The 15,008-nt window shown below is 53.8% G+C and overlaps 3 protein-coding genes across 3 annotated transcripts; 2 read left to right on the forward strand and 1 right to left on the reverse strand.

Moving 5' to 3' along the window:
- Positions 1–1,425: 1,425 nt before the first annotated feature.
- MCPB-0 (Carboxypeptidase 2) lies at positions 1,426–3,075 on the forward strand (the record flags this gene model as incomplete). The annotated part of the gene is made up of 2 exons (XM_037328899.1): positions 1,426–1,657; positions 1,709–3,075. 2 exons carry the CDS (start codon positions 1,426–1,428, stop codon positions 3,073–3,075), a joined length of 1,599 nt encoding a protein of 532 aa, XP_037173224.1.
- Positions 3,076–3,963: 888 nt separating this feature from the next.
- On the forward strand, positions 3,964–4,629 carry CGCA056_v013657 (uncharacterized protein; the record flags this gene model as incomplete). The annotated part of the gene is made up of 1 exon (XM_037328900.1): positions 3,964–4,629. One exon carries the CDS (start codon positions 3,964–3,966, stop codon positions 4,627–4,629), a length of 666 nt encoding a protein of 221 aa, XP_037173225.1.
- Positions 4,630–5,868: 1,239 nt separating this feature from the next.
- On the reverse strand, positions 5,869–6,574 carry ARF6 (ADP-ribosylation factor 6; the record flags this gene model as incomplete). Its single annotated transcript, XM_037328901.1, has 3 exons — positions 5,869–6,032; positions 6,100–6,246; positions 6,325–6,574. The coding sequence occupies 3 exons, from the start codon at positions 6,572–6,574 to the stop codon at positions 5,869–5,871; spliced, it is 561 nt and encodes a 186-aa protein (XP_037173222.1).
- Positions 6,575–15,008: the final 8,434 nt, after the last annotated feature.

Genomic DNA, 15,008 nt, shown 5'->3' on the forward strand with positions numbered 1-15,008 from the left:
ATAAGAATGCGACGGACTGCTGTACTGCGGGGAAGGGTGTGAGGATTGTGGATGGGGAGGTTGTCACGACGTCTTCAGCTACAGCATCCGGTTCGACGACTACCTCAACGTCTTCATCCATACCTACGACCTCCTCAGCCGCCAGCAGCAGCTCGGAGCCTTCTAGCAATCAAGCAGGTGTTATTGGCGTTGCGGTCGGTGGAGGAGTTGGGGCAGTGGTCCTTGCCCTTGCGGCTTGGTTCTTTTGGTACAAGAGCAGGAAGAGGAACACGGGAGCACGCGGAGATGTGGCGGACATGACGCAGAGTTATGTCGCTGTGAGCCAGGAAGCGAAGTATCCGACTGTGGTGGAGGCTCCGAGTTACTATCCTCCTGTCGAGATGCCGGGAGAGGGGCATCCTGTTGAGCTGGGGTCGGAGTCTATGAGGCCGCCGAGTCGACGATGATTTGGTCGGCCATGTCTTTGAAAGACGTACGTTGGTCAGAGAGCGGGATTGAAACAGCTTTTCCTAATGTTCAGAAGTGATGCAAAATTGTTTTCGGTAAAGCCAGAGGCGTCAAGTGACCACATCTTTATTGTTAGCATTTCCGTTGTATTTGCGGTGTGACTTCGTGGGTCAGAACTCGCGAAAGTGATCAGTGAAGCTCCCTCCCCGCCGAGTACTTGGTCCCTCTCAACTTGTTTTCGAAATTGATACTGGAAGAGCTGTTTTGAAGGTCCGTTGAGAGCGCCCAGCGGCGGGTTACTCGTTCATACGTGGCAGAAGAATATTTCGCTGATTGTTACAAGTTTCGGGCCAGGGCAAATTTGCATCAAGCATTTCCGACTTTTCATCGCCTTCGCTCGTGAAAATATACTGAGATTGCCAATCTTCTGAAGGCGGCAACTAAAAGCCGGTGCAATTATGTGAAGAACGACAGGGGAAGCGGACGCGGTGGGATGGCATCATATTCCGTCATATCGCCAAGTGCCCACTTGGGCGCGCCTTCCACCAGCAAAAGCCTTGGTGGTAGACAATATTCTCTCCGCCATGGTGAGCCTGCTTCGGTTAATATCGCACTCTTCCCGATTCATACCGGCGGGGAGAACAACTTCACCTTCCTTGTCTGGTAAACAGCTGTCTGCCAAGAGGTTACAATGCCATGCGTGCCACGGCGCGATGATTGACGCTATGGCGGGGAAGCCTTGCACCATCATCATTCTCGACAATAGAATGCTCACTTTCTATCTGGTGAGTCTGAAAGACCCTAGACTTTTCGAATACCGAGTTGAGAATACCGTGACTCCCCGATTTCGGGCCCCGCGAGGATTCAGCGTATATGAATGGGCTCAGCCCAGGGTAGATGATGGTTAAATGAGATTGCGCCTGTGACCACGACGAGACGAATCCAAGCCACCATTGGGCCTCGTCCTCTATCCACAAGATGCACTTCCTTAGAAGCGTGGCCGTTGGATTGCTCCAAGCAGGCCTGATATCGGCGCAGACAAAGTACGCGGACAACCAAGTTCCGGTTTCCAAGGACAGCGAACTCGTCTCCAAGCTCTTCCCCGATGTAGAAGGCGTCGAGCTACTCTCGCATGCGTTCGCGAATGATGAGACTGTCCCGGATGGATGGACCAGCGGAACGTCTGGTCCTACATCGCAAGACACGCTGGGTTGGTAATGCTGAAACTCAAGAACAAGGCGTGTGCTAACACATCGTTCAGAATCTTTTCTGGAAGGTATCGCAGACCAACATCCATGGGCAACCTACCACATCCCGTTCACCTCCGAAGATGACCGCTCAATCCCCTACCTCAACCTCTCGTCCGGCTCCTCGACAGCCAAGCTCCGCATCTGGCTCCAGGGAGGCGTCCACGGCAACGAACCCGCAGGCGACCAAGCCATCCTCGCCCTGCTAGCCAAACTCGCCTCCAACGAGACATGGACAGCCTCCGTCCTCGAAAAGGCCGACATCCTCGTCTTGCCGCGGTATAACCCCGACGGCGTAGCCTACTTCCAGCGCGAGCTCGCTTCAAACCACGACCCGAACCGCGACCACGCCCGCCTCCAGCGCCAACAGACCCGCGACGTCAAGACCCTCCTCTCCGCGTTCGACCCGCACATCTTCCTCGACGCGCACGAGTACACCGCAAGCCAGCGGCTCGGCGCCCAGGGCCAGTGGCTCAAGGCGCAGGACGTCCAGGTGTCGCACGTCAAGAATCCCAATATCCACCCGGCCATCCGCGCCCTCGGGGAAGGCCTCTTCCTGCGTGCGATCCAGGGCAGGGTGCGGAGCCATGGCCTGCGGACTAGCGCGTACTTCACAGCCGGCGGCGGCACCGACCTTCCCGTCCTCACGGAGCCGAGCTCCGTCTCCCGCGCGGGGCACAACTCCGCTGGTCTCCTGCAGGCGGTGTCCTTCCTCACGGAGACACGGGGGATCAGGCTTGCGGACCAGCACTTCCAGCGCCGCGTCGCCGCAGGGTTACTTGCGGTTGAGACCCTTCTCCAGACCGCCGTCGACAACGCCGAAGAGGTCTACAGCACCATCGAAAACGCACGGCAAGAGTTCACCGCCGGGACAGAAGACATCATCGTCACCGACCACGCGCGGACGACAAACACAACATGGCCCTTCATCGACGCCCGCAACGGCACCCTCGTCCACGTCCCCGTGCAATTCCGCAACAGCACGCCCACCGCGCCAGACCTCGTCCGCGCCCGCCCCGAAGCGTACATCTTCCCCCGCGCGTGGGCCGCCGTCGCCGACAAGCTGCGCACCCTGGGCGTGGAGGTGGCGGTGCTGGAGGAGGACTTTGTCGGGGTAGCGGAGGTCCTCACCGCGGAGAGCGTCACCCTCGCGAGTTCCAAGAACGAAGGCGTCGTCGAGAGCACCATCACCACAACGACGAGCCGCAGGACAGTGAGGGTGCCGAAGGGCGGGTTCCGCGTGAGCACGCGGCAGAAGAACGCGGCGTTTGCGTTTGTCCTGCTGGAGCCGGAGAACAACGCGAGCTTGGCGCGGTACAATGTGATTAACCTGGAGGAGGGCGATGAGTACCCCGTGTTTCGGGTGCTTGCCGGGCAATAGGATCAGGCGGCCGGGGTGTCTCCGCAGTCAAGCATGGATCGGAGGCCGCCGGTCTTTCGGTGGTGGGGCCGGCTCGGCGGCGGTAGGTTGGTGGCACAGTCCGGGTATTAGCAAACTCGCGGCACTCCGGATAATAATCAGGCACAAGCTCAATCTCACTGCATTAGCTCCCCCGTGCCCGTCTCCAAACCCGAAGTCTTCTCCAAATTTCTGAAAATCCCGTGGGTTTTTTTTCAATAGAGTAGCAGCACTAACAGAGTCCGCCCCTCCACCATGAACGCCCACCGCAAGCTGACACCCAATCATCCCGGCCCCCTCACAACGTCTCCAAACGTACACCTCTCCAAATAACACCAATCACCCAAAAAGTGTCCACCAGAACCTCAGACATTTGCCCACGTTGGATGCTGCAACAGAGCTGCCACCCTTGCAGTCACCAAACAATTGAAAAGAGACCAAGTAGGAGAAATTTTGGAAACAGAAACATTTGCACAAACATTGTGCATGTCACGCCCGCGTCCTGGAACGCGACGATGATGGGGGAGGATGTGACTGACTCCTGCATGCTTACACGGCGGTTGATCGGTTTGCACGTCACGCTTTCTCTGAACCCCCCTATTTGTGCTGTTTCCATTGATCGATGACAATGTGAGTCAAAGACGATAAAGGGACGCAATGCTCCCCTTGTCCTTTCCCATTCTTCTTCTTCCTTGTCGCCGTGCCTCAATTGTTCGCGAACTTCGATTCTCTTCCACAACTTCATCTTTTATCTCTGCGAGATATCTTCACTTCTTATAAGCCGAGCCGGACTCACTTCCATCACCCACTTAACCTTCAACTCCCCAATCACACAAAACTAAACCAAGCCGACCAGCAATCTCGCCCAAGATGCATCCCCTCTCATTCCTCCTGATCCTCTTCGCAACCTCTGCCACCGCCCTCCCCGCGACGCCCGCCTCGCCAACGCCTTGCACGATGTCCCTCCCCACAGACGCCTCCCTCACTCGCCCCCCGCCGCGTCCCTTCCGTCCCACCGACGCTCCCTCGGCCCCCTCAGACGAGGCCACAGACCCGACCCCATCCCCAATCTACACCCTCCTCCCCGTCCCCTCCAACTCCTCCTCCTCGGCCTCAAACACATCCGCCCCCTGCTCCCGCCGCCCCCTCCGCCTCGGCCCCGCGCGCCTGCACAAGAAACCCTCCCCCTCCTCCGCATCCGAGGCCCCAGCAGCGGTCGCGGGCGTCGCAATCGCCGCCGCCGCCGCCGCAGAAACGCCCACCTCCGACGGCCCCCGCGACTACGCCTCCCTCATCCCCCCAGCCCCCGGCGTCACCCCGCGCCCGGAGCCGAACCTCGCCGAGATGGGCTACTACCAGACCACCTACTGGTCCTGCGCGACGCGCGGCACGTCGAGCCACTGCGGCTGGCACCGGCCCATCATGGTCGCGCCCGCCAACGCCGCCGTCAACGCCGCCGCTGCCGCTGCGCCGAGGAACTTCGGGCTCGGTGCGGCGGCGGTGGCCGGTCTCGTGGGAATCCTCATCGCCGGATGAACCGTCACTCAACCCCCTGAACCAGCAAAACAAAAAACGTCTGAGCGGCTAGCCCCGTCTCTGTCAGCCACCAAGTCCGCGCGCGCCGAGCGATAGAAACGAAAAGCCTCGGCAGGACCCGTGATGGAGCCAGTTCGCCGTTGGCAGCAAACGACCCTTTTGCCCACGAGGGAATCCGCCGCGGCGCGACCGATGGCGGCGTCCTGTATCGTCAAAGCGTCGACGCCACCGCTCCTTCGGCCCTTCTCCTGTTTCTGTTTCTTGTAAGATTCGTGAATCGGCCCTCCCTCGTAAAGGAGTCGGCTCGCCTCCCTGATGAAAGGAGGCAGATTCGCACATGCACAGCCCAGCCGGCTGGGCTACGATGTTATGACCATAGACCGAGAGCACACACGTTGCATGCATGTCGCGACCGGACCCTTCCCCATCCTCCCACAGCAACACGTGGACGAGGAAGAGGAAGAGCGGTTGTTTCCAGACAATCTTGTACATCATTTCAATACAACTATAGAAAGGGGGAAGAATGAATACTACCTGTTTGGCCCTCGTCTCCCCTGAAAACAAATAAAAAAGTGACAGTTAATAAAAAACAGGTAAAAAGAGGACCACGTTCTTTTCTCGCCTTCTAAAAAGCTCGGGTATTTCAGAACACACAACATGGAATAGAAAGAAGTTTGTTAAAAAAGAAGAACACAAGACGCAACCCCCAAGAACAAGCGCATGATGGTGAATGACCGCCCCTTTTTCCCGTGCTTTCTTCCCTCTCCGGTCTCCCTTGGATAGTTCAAAGCGTTACATGAAGAGTGTTTTTGGGTTAAAAAAAGTCCATTGCGGGACTGGTGGTGGTTGGCGGTGGTGATGGGATGATCCGCCGCTGCCGAGCATAGGATGCGTAAGCCCCCAAGCCCGCCTGTGTCTCCCAGCGTGGACTCAGTCAGCTGCGCGCTACTCGCTGAGGGCATCTTTTCCTGCGTCCGTCGCCCGAGCCGCGAAGGAAGGGGGCGAATGAGGATATATGGCACGGTTTCCGCCCTCGACGGGGCTTGGGCCAGGGACGGTCGACGCCCCGACATGTATTCTGAAGTGACGTGCGGAGTCGGAAATGGCGAGGAGATGGGGTACAGGTTTTGTTTGGTCGGGACTGGTGGCGGAGTAGTAGGCGATGGCAAGTTTCGTTCGTCAAAAAGGAGGAAATCGGGTGGCGGATTGGATGAGGTGGTTCGGGTCGTGACTCGTCGTTTACTTCTTGGCCGGGGCGGGGGGCGCCTTGACGTTGTTAGACAGCCAGGCGAGACCCTCGAGGAGGCCCTCTCCGGTCGTCGCGCAACTGGGCACGACGTACCAGACCTTGTCTTTTAACTTGGACAGCTGGAGGGCCTCGGTGACTTCTTGCGGCTTCATGGCTGTGTGGTGAGGTGGTCAGTCTGCGCGTTCTCGATGCCGAGTGGGGACGTGCGTTTCTGAACTCACCTCCATTGATATCCTGCTTGTTCGCGAACACCAGCAGCAAGCTGTCCTTCATTTCGCGATCGTTGATGATCCTGTGCAGCTCGGACTTGGCCTCCTCGATTCTCGCGCGGTCGGAGGAGTCGATGACGAAGATGAGGCCCTGGGTTCCTGTAGAATAGGGGTCGTTAGCGCAGTTCGCGAGAGACAGTTGGGCAAAGCAGGCAGGCAGGCAGGAGGGGGACTCACCGCTAAAGTAATGTCTCCAGAGGGGACGGATCTTGTCCTGACCACCGACGTCCCAGACGTTGAACTTGACGTTCTTGTAGGTGACGGTCTCGACGTTGAAGCCAACGGTGGGGATGGTGGTGACGTCCTGGCCGAGCTTGAGCTTGTAGAGGATGGTGGTCTTTCCGGCGGCATCGAGACCCAGCATGAGCAGGCGCATCTCCTTGGATCCGAAGATCTTGCCCATCATCTTTGAGAGTTGGCCACCCATTGTGACGGTCGGTTGTGCGTGTCGTGGAGTCGGAGTTCGTCAGACGGTCGGCGGGTTGTAGAGAGTCGGCGGTTGTCAAACTGGCGTGATGTGGGTTGGTTGAGGCTCGAGTGGTTTTGGGAAAGGGGACGGGCGTCGCAACGTATGATGGATGACTCCTGTGTTTTTTCAGGCAAGGTCGGGACGGGCAATTGATCGCCTGGGATTCGTCGTCGCGCGCGCACACTCGGATTGTGCGGTCGTCGGTGTTTGAGGGGGATAAAGAAGGAGTGGAAGGGTTGAGGCGGTATGTGTAACGGAGAGAAGCTATCGCGGCTGCAAAGAAAGAAAAAAAAGCAACCTTAGTTTGCGATGTGTTGCTAGGTGTTTGCCGAGTCGGGGACGGGGATCGGAGGTTGGGGTCGAAATGGAGCAGCAGGACCGCCCGTCATCGCCGCACTTTCCTAGTGTCACACTCACTTCACACTCGTACCCACGCGTCCACACTTTCACACACGTCAGGTCTCCAGTCCAATCACATTCACTGTACGTAGCCGGCTCTGGCTCTGTTGGGCTGTCGCTCGGGCGTCTTGGTAGCAGTGCAGTCCCTACCTAACCCAACATATGTGCATCCGTAAAGGCTTGTGACCTCTGCCAGGGGGTGCGATGCAGGTGCAGGCGCAGGTGCAAAGCCAAGGCGCACGTATCATAAACGGGCCAATTGGCAGCTATATTTGGGCCCAAATTAATGCTCCCGTCTTCCGAAACGAAGGTGAGCAGAGAAAGAGGTGTGCAGCCGAGCGTTGTTTGCCTGCTGCCCGTCTAGAGATGCCTTTGGTTGGATTGATCGACTTTGGGGGTCATCCATGCGTTTCATTCATTCAACCGCTGTGACACTGTCTGTCTCTTGCGAAGACACAGCACACAGCTCGACCGTTGAACTTTGAGGCTGACTGTCTTTTTTTTTTTTTTCCCTTTCTTCTCACGCAGGTTGAGATGGTTCAGGGGCATTTCCAGTTCCAGTAAGGGTCGCAGAGCTGGATCCTCTTCTTCAGGGCGCAACACGACCTCGCTCATTACGACTGATCACCAGGCGAGGGAGGGCATTGGGCAACGGACATCACCATCTGGCCGTCCCGTCCATCAACCAACCTCTCCAAGAGTCCAAATCCTCTCTCCCCTCATCTCGTTCATCGGCAGCCTCGCCATTATCGCATCTGCGCTTGTGGGGGCCCCTCTGCCCATCTCCTCAGGAACTGCCCACCAGTCCACCACTATCCGCGGACAATCCACCTCTTCCCGGGGGAAGAATCGATATTGATCTCGTCTAGGCCTCTTTTGGAACAACATCTCTAGCCACCGCCACACCCTTCCGCATACCCAAGATAAGGTAGTCCCCCTCCTCCCAACACATGCATGACATGACAGGTCTCAACTCAAAAGAAGCTCTACGCGAAGGAGAACAAGTGGTGTGGCGCGTGACGGCCCACGGTGGGATGAGCACCAGATCGGGTCTAGCTGAAATGAATATCGACTGGAATATTGCTCCTCAGGCCGGAGATTTCACTCAGGTACGAAATACGCGGTGCCCGCTGCACAGGCACCGCTGCCGCTCCAGCCCAAACGGAGAAGTTGCAAATTACAACGTACCAATGAACGCCCTGAGGTACCTGATCTCTCTCCCACGGTGGAACCCAAACAAACAGGGGGCCCCTGACCCTTTTCTATGTTAGGCCTAGCGCCATCTGCACGTCCCCGACGCTCGCTCCGGGCTCCCTCCTCCCTCCGAGTCGTTGAGAACCGTCTCCGAACCGTCCTTCACGGCTGACATCTTGGCGTGACATATGCGCGTGATTGATGACAATGAATCGTGTGGCGTAGTAGTTCTAGAGGAGACCCTCTAACGGTCGAGCAAGGCTTTGTTTCTTGTTTCATGTTTTTCTTACTACTTCTCTTAAAAATGCTCTGCTCAAAGCCCGTTTCATCGTCATCCAGTTTCAATTTGTGGCCATGTCGGACGAACATGCGTGATGCAGAGCCGCAAACACAGCGAGGCAACCCTCCAGGTCAATTTAGCAATGAATAGTCATGGTTCTAGAACATGGCATCGAATTCTACAGCCCAAGAATTCCCCGTCTACCTCTTAGGGAGGACCTTGTAAGTGACACCAGGGGCCGCAAGGGGGCAGACGATGTACCAATGACGTACTTCGTGGCCCACGACAGAGGTGTCGTCACTAACACACGTGAGGAATGCGATTCTTCAACTTTCGCCGTCACTAATCCCAATGGGACTGGCTTCCAGCGGTTCAATTCACCGCGAATATTGATAGGCTCCGAGCTGACGTCTAGTAAGCAAAGGTGTTACTTGTCGCCTGGGTCCTGTGATGAATGCTTGTAATGTTGCTGTGCTCGAGGATGAGATCACCGCAACAAATGCTGCGAAATCATGGTGGAGATAGTTTGTAGCAAATCCGGATATGTGATTGTGTTGCCTTTTGCATGTGGCTGAAGGCTACCTTGTTGTAGACGCAATGACATGTTCACACTTGGCGAACGACACGCAAAGGGATATGACGCTTATGGTCATGATAGTACCAAGCTGACCACCTACCTGGAAGCTCGAGTATTCAAACATCTTCCCGTCCTCTTCCAATGGCGATGATGACTGAATGTCCCAGAGCTGTAGGTATCGATAACACGGGCTTTCCAGACTTAATAAGCGTTGTTGTTTATGGTACTTGCGACAGCTTTTTCATAGCCCCCTCTGGCTTGCTATGAGTTGCGCTTCGAGATGACATGCCCTCTCACTGTACCGTCTGGGGAGACATCGCATGAGTTGAAGGGGTATTACAGCGTGTTCCTCTTACAAGCTCTGTGATAGGAACCTAGATTGATAGTTTGAACATGGGTTAGGAGATAATAGAGGATAAAGGGCAAGATAGAAAGTAGGAATACGAGCGAGATGGGCCATAACAGACCATATTGAAGGTCTAGAGGCTCTCAATGCCGTGCCATTGATGTGGACCGCGGGAAGTCGTCAGCTATTGAATGGCGCCGATATGTAGGTTGGTTACCAAACATCTAGACTCCGCTCACATCTGTTACTGCTCGCTTTCATTTTAAGCTGAAGCAATACGTCGAATTCTCGAATAAGTGACCAGCTGAAGTTGTATTTGAGAGAACCAATGGTGATGGGCAGTTGGTGGGATGGCTTGGTGCAGACTCTGCCCAAATCTGCTGTTCAAGTGCACCCGCACTATTGTTTCCATTCGCCCCCCTCCCTCTCTCTCTCTCTGCGAAGCCGAACACATATATCGTTGAGACAGTCATCGGTCGCACAGAAGTGCGATGTCCACTTCAAGCGCCACCAATACTCGGCATACCGAAGTGTTCAGCTGGCCGGAAGGGCATGGGTTAGCTTGCTGGTTGCCGGAGTTCTTACCAGCCGACAGAGAGTCCTGTTCGGCCGAAGCCAGCTGAAGTACCGAACAACTCTTCGCTCCTGCACCACGCGAGGAGTGTATCGGCTTTCGTGGCCGGGCGTCTCCAAGAGAACCCATCTTGTTTTCACGTATTGGTGTCCCAAATCGTCCAATCACCTGGGTGGCATCCTCAAAGGGGGTTGAAGTCGAAGTGATACATGGGAAGGTTTGCCCAAATACATGCTTGAAAACTAGGTGAAGTGTTGTAGAATCAAATGAAAACAAGAACTTAAGACGCAGACTGCTGAAAACTCCAGAGCAAAGGGGGTGAAGCGGGGGGCCACTCCCATTTTGTCTGAGTAGTTCCTTGAGAACCAAAAGAAAACTTGGACCAGCAAAAACTCAGAAATGCAGATATTGAGGTGGGGAGTCGCTTCCTTTTCGTTCAAGATTCCTTATGCTCGTGCTCGCGAGCCAACACGGAGACCGAGCTGTCCGTCTGTCGCGAGCATCGTGCCCCACCAGCGGCAACCGGAACACACATCAGCTGCCTAGACGGGGCGACAAGACCCGATTGCCGTACCCATCGACCCCCGGCTTTCCCCGCTCGTACATCTTCGAAGAGCGTTTGGAATCATTCTTCTCCATCTGGGTTCTCGGTAGGGTGTTCCCGGAGTGTGCTCCCACGTACTTGGTTAGATTGCCGGCACTGCGGAGGAACCACGACAAGGTCCTTGGCTCGACCAGTCTTGAGGATCATGACATGGGGCGAACTCCACGAATTGCTGTGATCGGTGCTCGCTTATGAGTCAAATCTTTGCTCACTTCTCGTAGCATCACGCCCTGTTTGAACTTTCAGCATCATATAGCAAGGACGAGTCGAAGAATCCCAGAAAAATGTCGACAGCATGACTAGGGCACATCCACATACTGAGCTGCTGTAGATCAAGACTGTTCTGAGGGTATGTAAATGTCGGGGAACAGTACAGTGTGTTTCACACAAGATCACACGTTGAGTAACGATACTGGCTGTAAAACTGCGAGTAATTGTAAACCTTTCCTTTAGGTCTCTACTGATTGGTCCATGCTTGGAAGTGCGGGGAGGAAATACCCTTGGTAAAACTGTAGTAGAGGCTGGCCATGACTCCTGACACCGCTTGTATTCAGTTATTGAATTTTCCTATGGGTGTGACTAGAAACGATTAATGCGATACACTTACATTAACTTCTCGCTCGGTTCAATGTCACTTGTCTCTTGTGCCAAGCGGTTCATCCAATCCCGAGTACATGTCAACCCCCTCGCGGACTAAACCCACCAAGTAAATGGCGTGTGGAAGCATTTCACAAGTTTGATGGCCCGCGGCCCGCCTTATGCGTCAGCAGCTATCATCTTCGCTCTCTTCCATGAGCCCACGATTACAGGCGAACCTTGCAGATCCTGTCTACCAAGAGGAAAATACCGAAAAGCTCGGCAACAGATTCCAGAAACGGAAAGGGCCTCAGTCTTGGCCAGACGTCGCGCCCCCTGTTTTGAAGGCATGAAATATTCGAGCCTTGCATCGAGACGGCCTCGCGATACTCCGTCGTGACCGAGTGTAGCCTACTCGGTGCGAAGATGAATCCGAGTAATGAATAGTAAGTACGTCTTAGTTGATGTTTTCACTGTGACATGATCCTTCTAAAGTCCGGGTATGCTCAGTGCCACATACCACGCTGCTTCTATGTGGCATTGCTCCTAAGAAAACCCTCAATCTTTCATTCTGAAAATTCTCATCTCAAATTCGATTGCCAGAGACCGTGATCTGCACACCTCACTGAAAATCATGGGCTTCAAGGTGATCATCGTTGGCGGCAGTGTTGCTGGCCTTACCTTGGCGAACATCTTAGAGAGGCTCGGTGTCGACTTCACTCTACTTGAGGCGTACCCCGAAATCGCGCCCCAGGTTGGAGCAAGCATTGGCCTTTTGCCAAAAGGGTTCCGCATCCTCGACCAGATACAGTGCTATGAGCCTATTCGAGAGATTGCGGGTGACTTTTATCTGCAGGCGAGCTACCGTGATGCGAACGGCAAAGCCACTATGTCGCTCAGGTGCGGCCAAATCACGCGCCGCCTTAAGGTGGTATGAGGAGCGCGAGCAAAGTGAGCAGGGTGAGCGGGGTAAGCCAGGCATCTTTGCTGGATGTTTATTCCCGTGTAGGCCTTCTGTTCACTACTAGCTGATTATATGGCTTTGCGATTTTGGTCTTTTTGTTTTAGAAGCGAATCACTTGCTACGTCTTATCGCAAAAATTGAAACGTAAACTGAGATGATGCCAATAAGTACTTCAAATCTGACACGGCAAACAAACTATTCCATGATATCAATGATCTGTCCTATCCGCTCTTTGATCCTGGCGATCTCCCGTTCCAGACTACGTCTCAACTGAGGATTCTCCTCGCTCTCTGTCGCGACGTTGTCATTTCTGATTAGATTAAGAACCGCAATAATCGCGTTTAACCCACTGCGGACAATAGCTTGCAGCTCTGTCTGCACATGATCTGCTAACAGCCTCATCCTTCTCTTGAACTCAATCATGTGGTTCTCAAATAGCTCCACGCGATCAACGGCGCTGCGGATGATATTTTTACGTCTCCCGTCACTTCCCCCTCCTGCCCTTGGTGTGAGTAAGAAGCATCTCTAAATTTTGGAGGTTAATGATCAACTTACCATAATCCGCATTGCATATTCTGTATGAGGCTTCCATCGCTTGGCCGATTATGGATGTCCGAATGCCGGTAAGTGCATCTATACGCAGCGTACTATTCCGAAGGTCAGCTTGATGCCTTGGTTAGGAAGTAGAGCTGCTAACTTCAAATCAGTGCTGAGTCTGTCGATGAGCGCCTCTACTTGGGAGTCCATGGTGTTTTCGTGGCATATCAAAATTTCCTGGAGAAGATCGGCGACTCCAGGGAAACCCACAAGATCATTTTCTGATGGGAATTAGCGAAGCGAGTCCAGCATCTGGTAGGAACGTCCTCACCTAGTACGTCAAGCGCCCAGTTCATCTGCCTCTTGATTAGACGACCACTCTGCTCAAGTCTGTCCCTGCAAGATGCGCGCATCATATCCCACTGAGGTGTCACATCCCTGATCATGATGTGCATCATTTCCTCGTTCCAATCATGCCATCCAGTCAAGCTGGTACGGTGCTTCCCAAAATTGCGACAGAACGCAGAATAGGTTGCTTCACATGCTTTTGAGCAATTCGTCAGGCATCACTTGGAAAGTCAGAACTTACGAGGGGCCCACTGAGTTCTGGTTAGCTAGGCGCAAATAAAAAGACGTCAAGAGGCTTACGAAATGCCATTCCAGGGCGGCAGTCACCGCCGCAGCCCTCCATGCATTGATGCGTCGATCTTCCGCATCTGGGGTCAGACAGATTCATCGTCTGGGGAGGTAAATGACGCACTATCATAGACTCGCGTCTTGAACTCATCCTTGATCGACGCCCCAACTAGGCTGAGATCCGAGTTCTTTCCCGTTAACTCCTAATCACCGACTGTCAGTCAGAATCACCAGAGTGGAAAGCGATGCATCTTGCGGATTTCCTGACCCTTTTCAGCCGAGCCTCGATTCTGTTCAGTGTGTCTTGAATTTGACGCTTCTGTTCAGCACAGGCGCTTCCGGCACCAGACTCAACCAAAAGTGTAGCTTCTCCAAGTAAAGCGGGAATATCGTTGTCGATGAAACTCTTAGCAATACTTAATTGACTGTCCGCAACAATTTTGAGGCAGTGACTTCGAAGCGCAAGAATACCACTGAGCTGCAGCGATGGGAGTGCCACGTCTCTCGGCTTGTGTCGTTCATCCCAGTATAGCCTGTTGCTGACGCAAAATACAGCCATATTTCCGCCTGGAACCTTGTCTTTATACGTTGTAAGAAGTTCCTTGGTGACTATGGCGTTGCGGGTCTGTATCAGATACTCCCTAAGTCTTGTGTGAAGGTAGACATGTCAGCATTAAAGTCAGGTTCTTGAATTCGATCAGAAGTCTGCCCTTAACTTACTTGAACAAATCCTTCTTCAAAACCACGCTATTTAGGCAATATGAGTCAGTAATTGCAAGCGAACCTATAAAGCTATTACTTACTTGGCTTGCCTGTGATCCTTCTGGAGTCTACCTTGATGAATTCGTTCCGTCTGTGTCAGCTCCGTCATTTCCCAGTCGTCAAAGAAAGACAACTCATTGTTGATATCTTCAATCTTTTGCCGAGTGATTGAAACTGTGTCGCTGAGTAACTGGACACGATTCGCGCGTCGTCCACGCCAGTCGTTCATGGCTTCTTCGGCTTGAATGTCCTGTATACCAGCTGTTAGCAAACAACTCATTTGTAATATAAGACAGGAAAATGAAGGCGATAAGGTGTTCTCACATCGGACTTTGTGCAGATTATTCTAACATTGGACAACCCGGCTCGTTGTGCGAGTTCAAAAACGCTTTCCACACCGACATCTGTAGTTGCCCGTCCGATGTTACAGACTGCGAATATCTCGTCACACTTAACCAAGTATCTTTCGGTAATAAGCCTGCGTGCCGAGTTCGAGTCATGGAGACCTACAAATCACATGTTAGAGATAGTTGGATCATGCACAATGAGGCGGTAGCTTACCAGGAAGATCGACGAGGATTAGACCCTTACTCAAAATATGCGAGGAGAGGAACACCCTATGCCGTTTAGAATACTTCGTTTTCATGATCTCTGGAAATTAGGCGTAACTTACCTGATCTTACGGACAAAAGGCCATGCAGCTGGTGTCAATGTATCTGTCGACTCAGATGTCAGATAAGCCAGGAAGCTAGCACAATCATCCTGCGAAGCCTTTTCATGCCTTCCTTCAAGTGGAAGGTCTATGTCCTGCAGCCAAGACCTAAAGGTCTCCAAGACAGTGTTTTCCGACTCGTTGATAAGGAAGTCTTCGCTCGCCAGCTGGCCTCGAAACATAGACCGAAAAGTGTCGCGAGCGACGTTGGCCTGGCCCTCAATATCGACA

This window comes from Colletotrichum aenigma (assembly GCF_013390185.1).
Source record: "Colletotrichum aenigma strain Cg56 chromosome Unknown KSG_Cg56_contig09, whole genome shotgun sequence".
Classification (NCBI taxonomy): domain Eukaryota; kingdom Fungi; phylum Ascomycota; class Sordariomycetes; order Glomerellales; family Glomerellaceae; genus Colletotrichum; species Colletotrichum aenigma.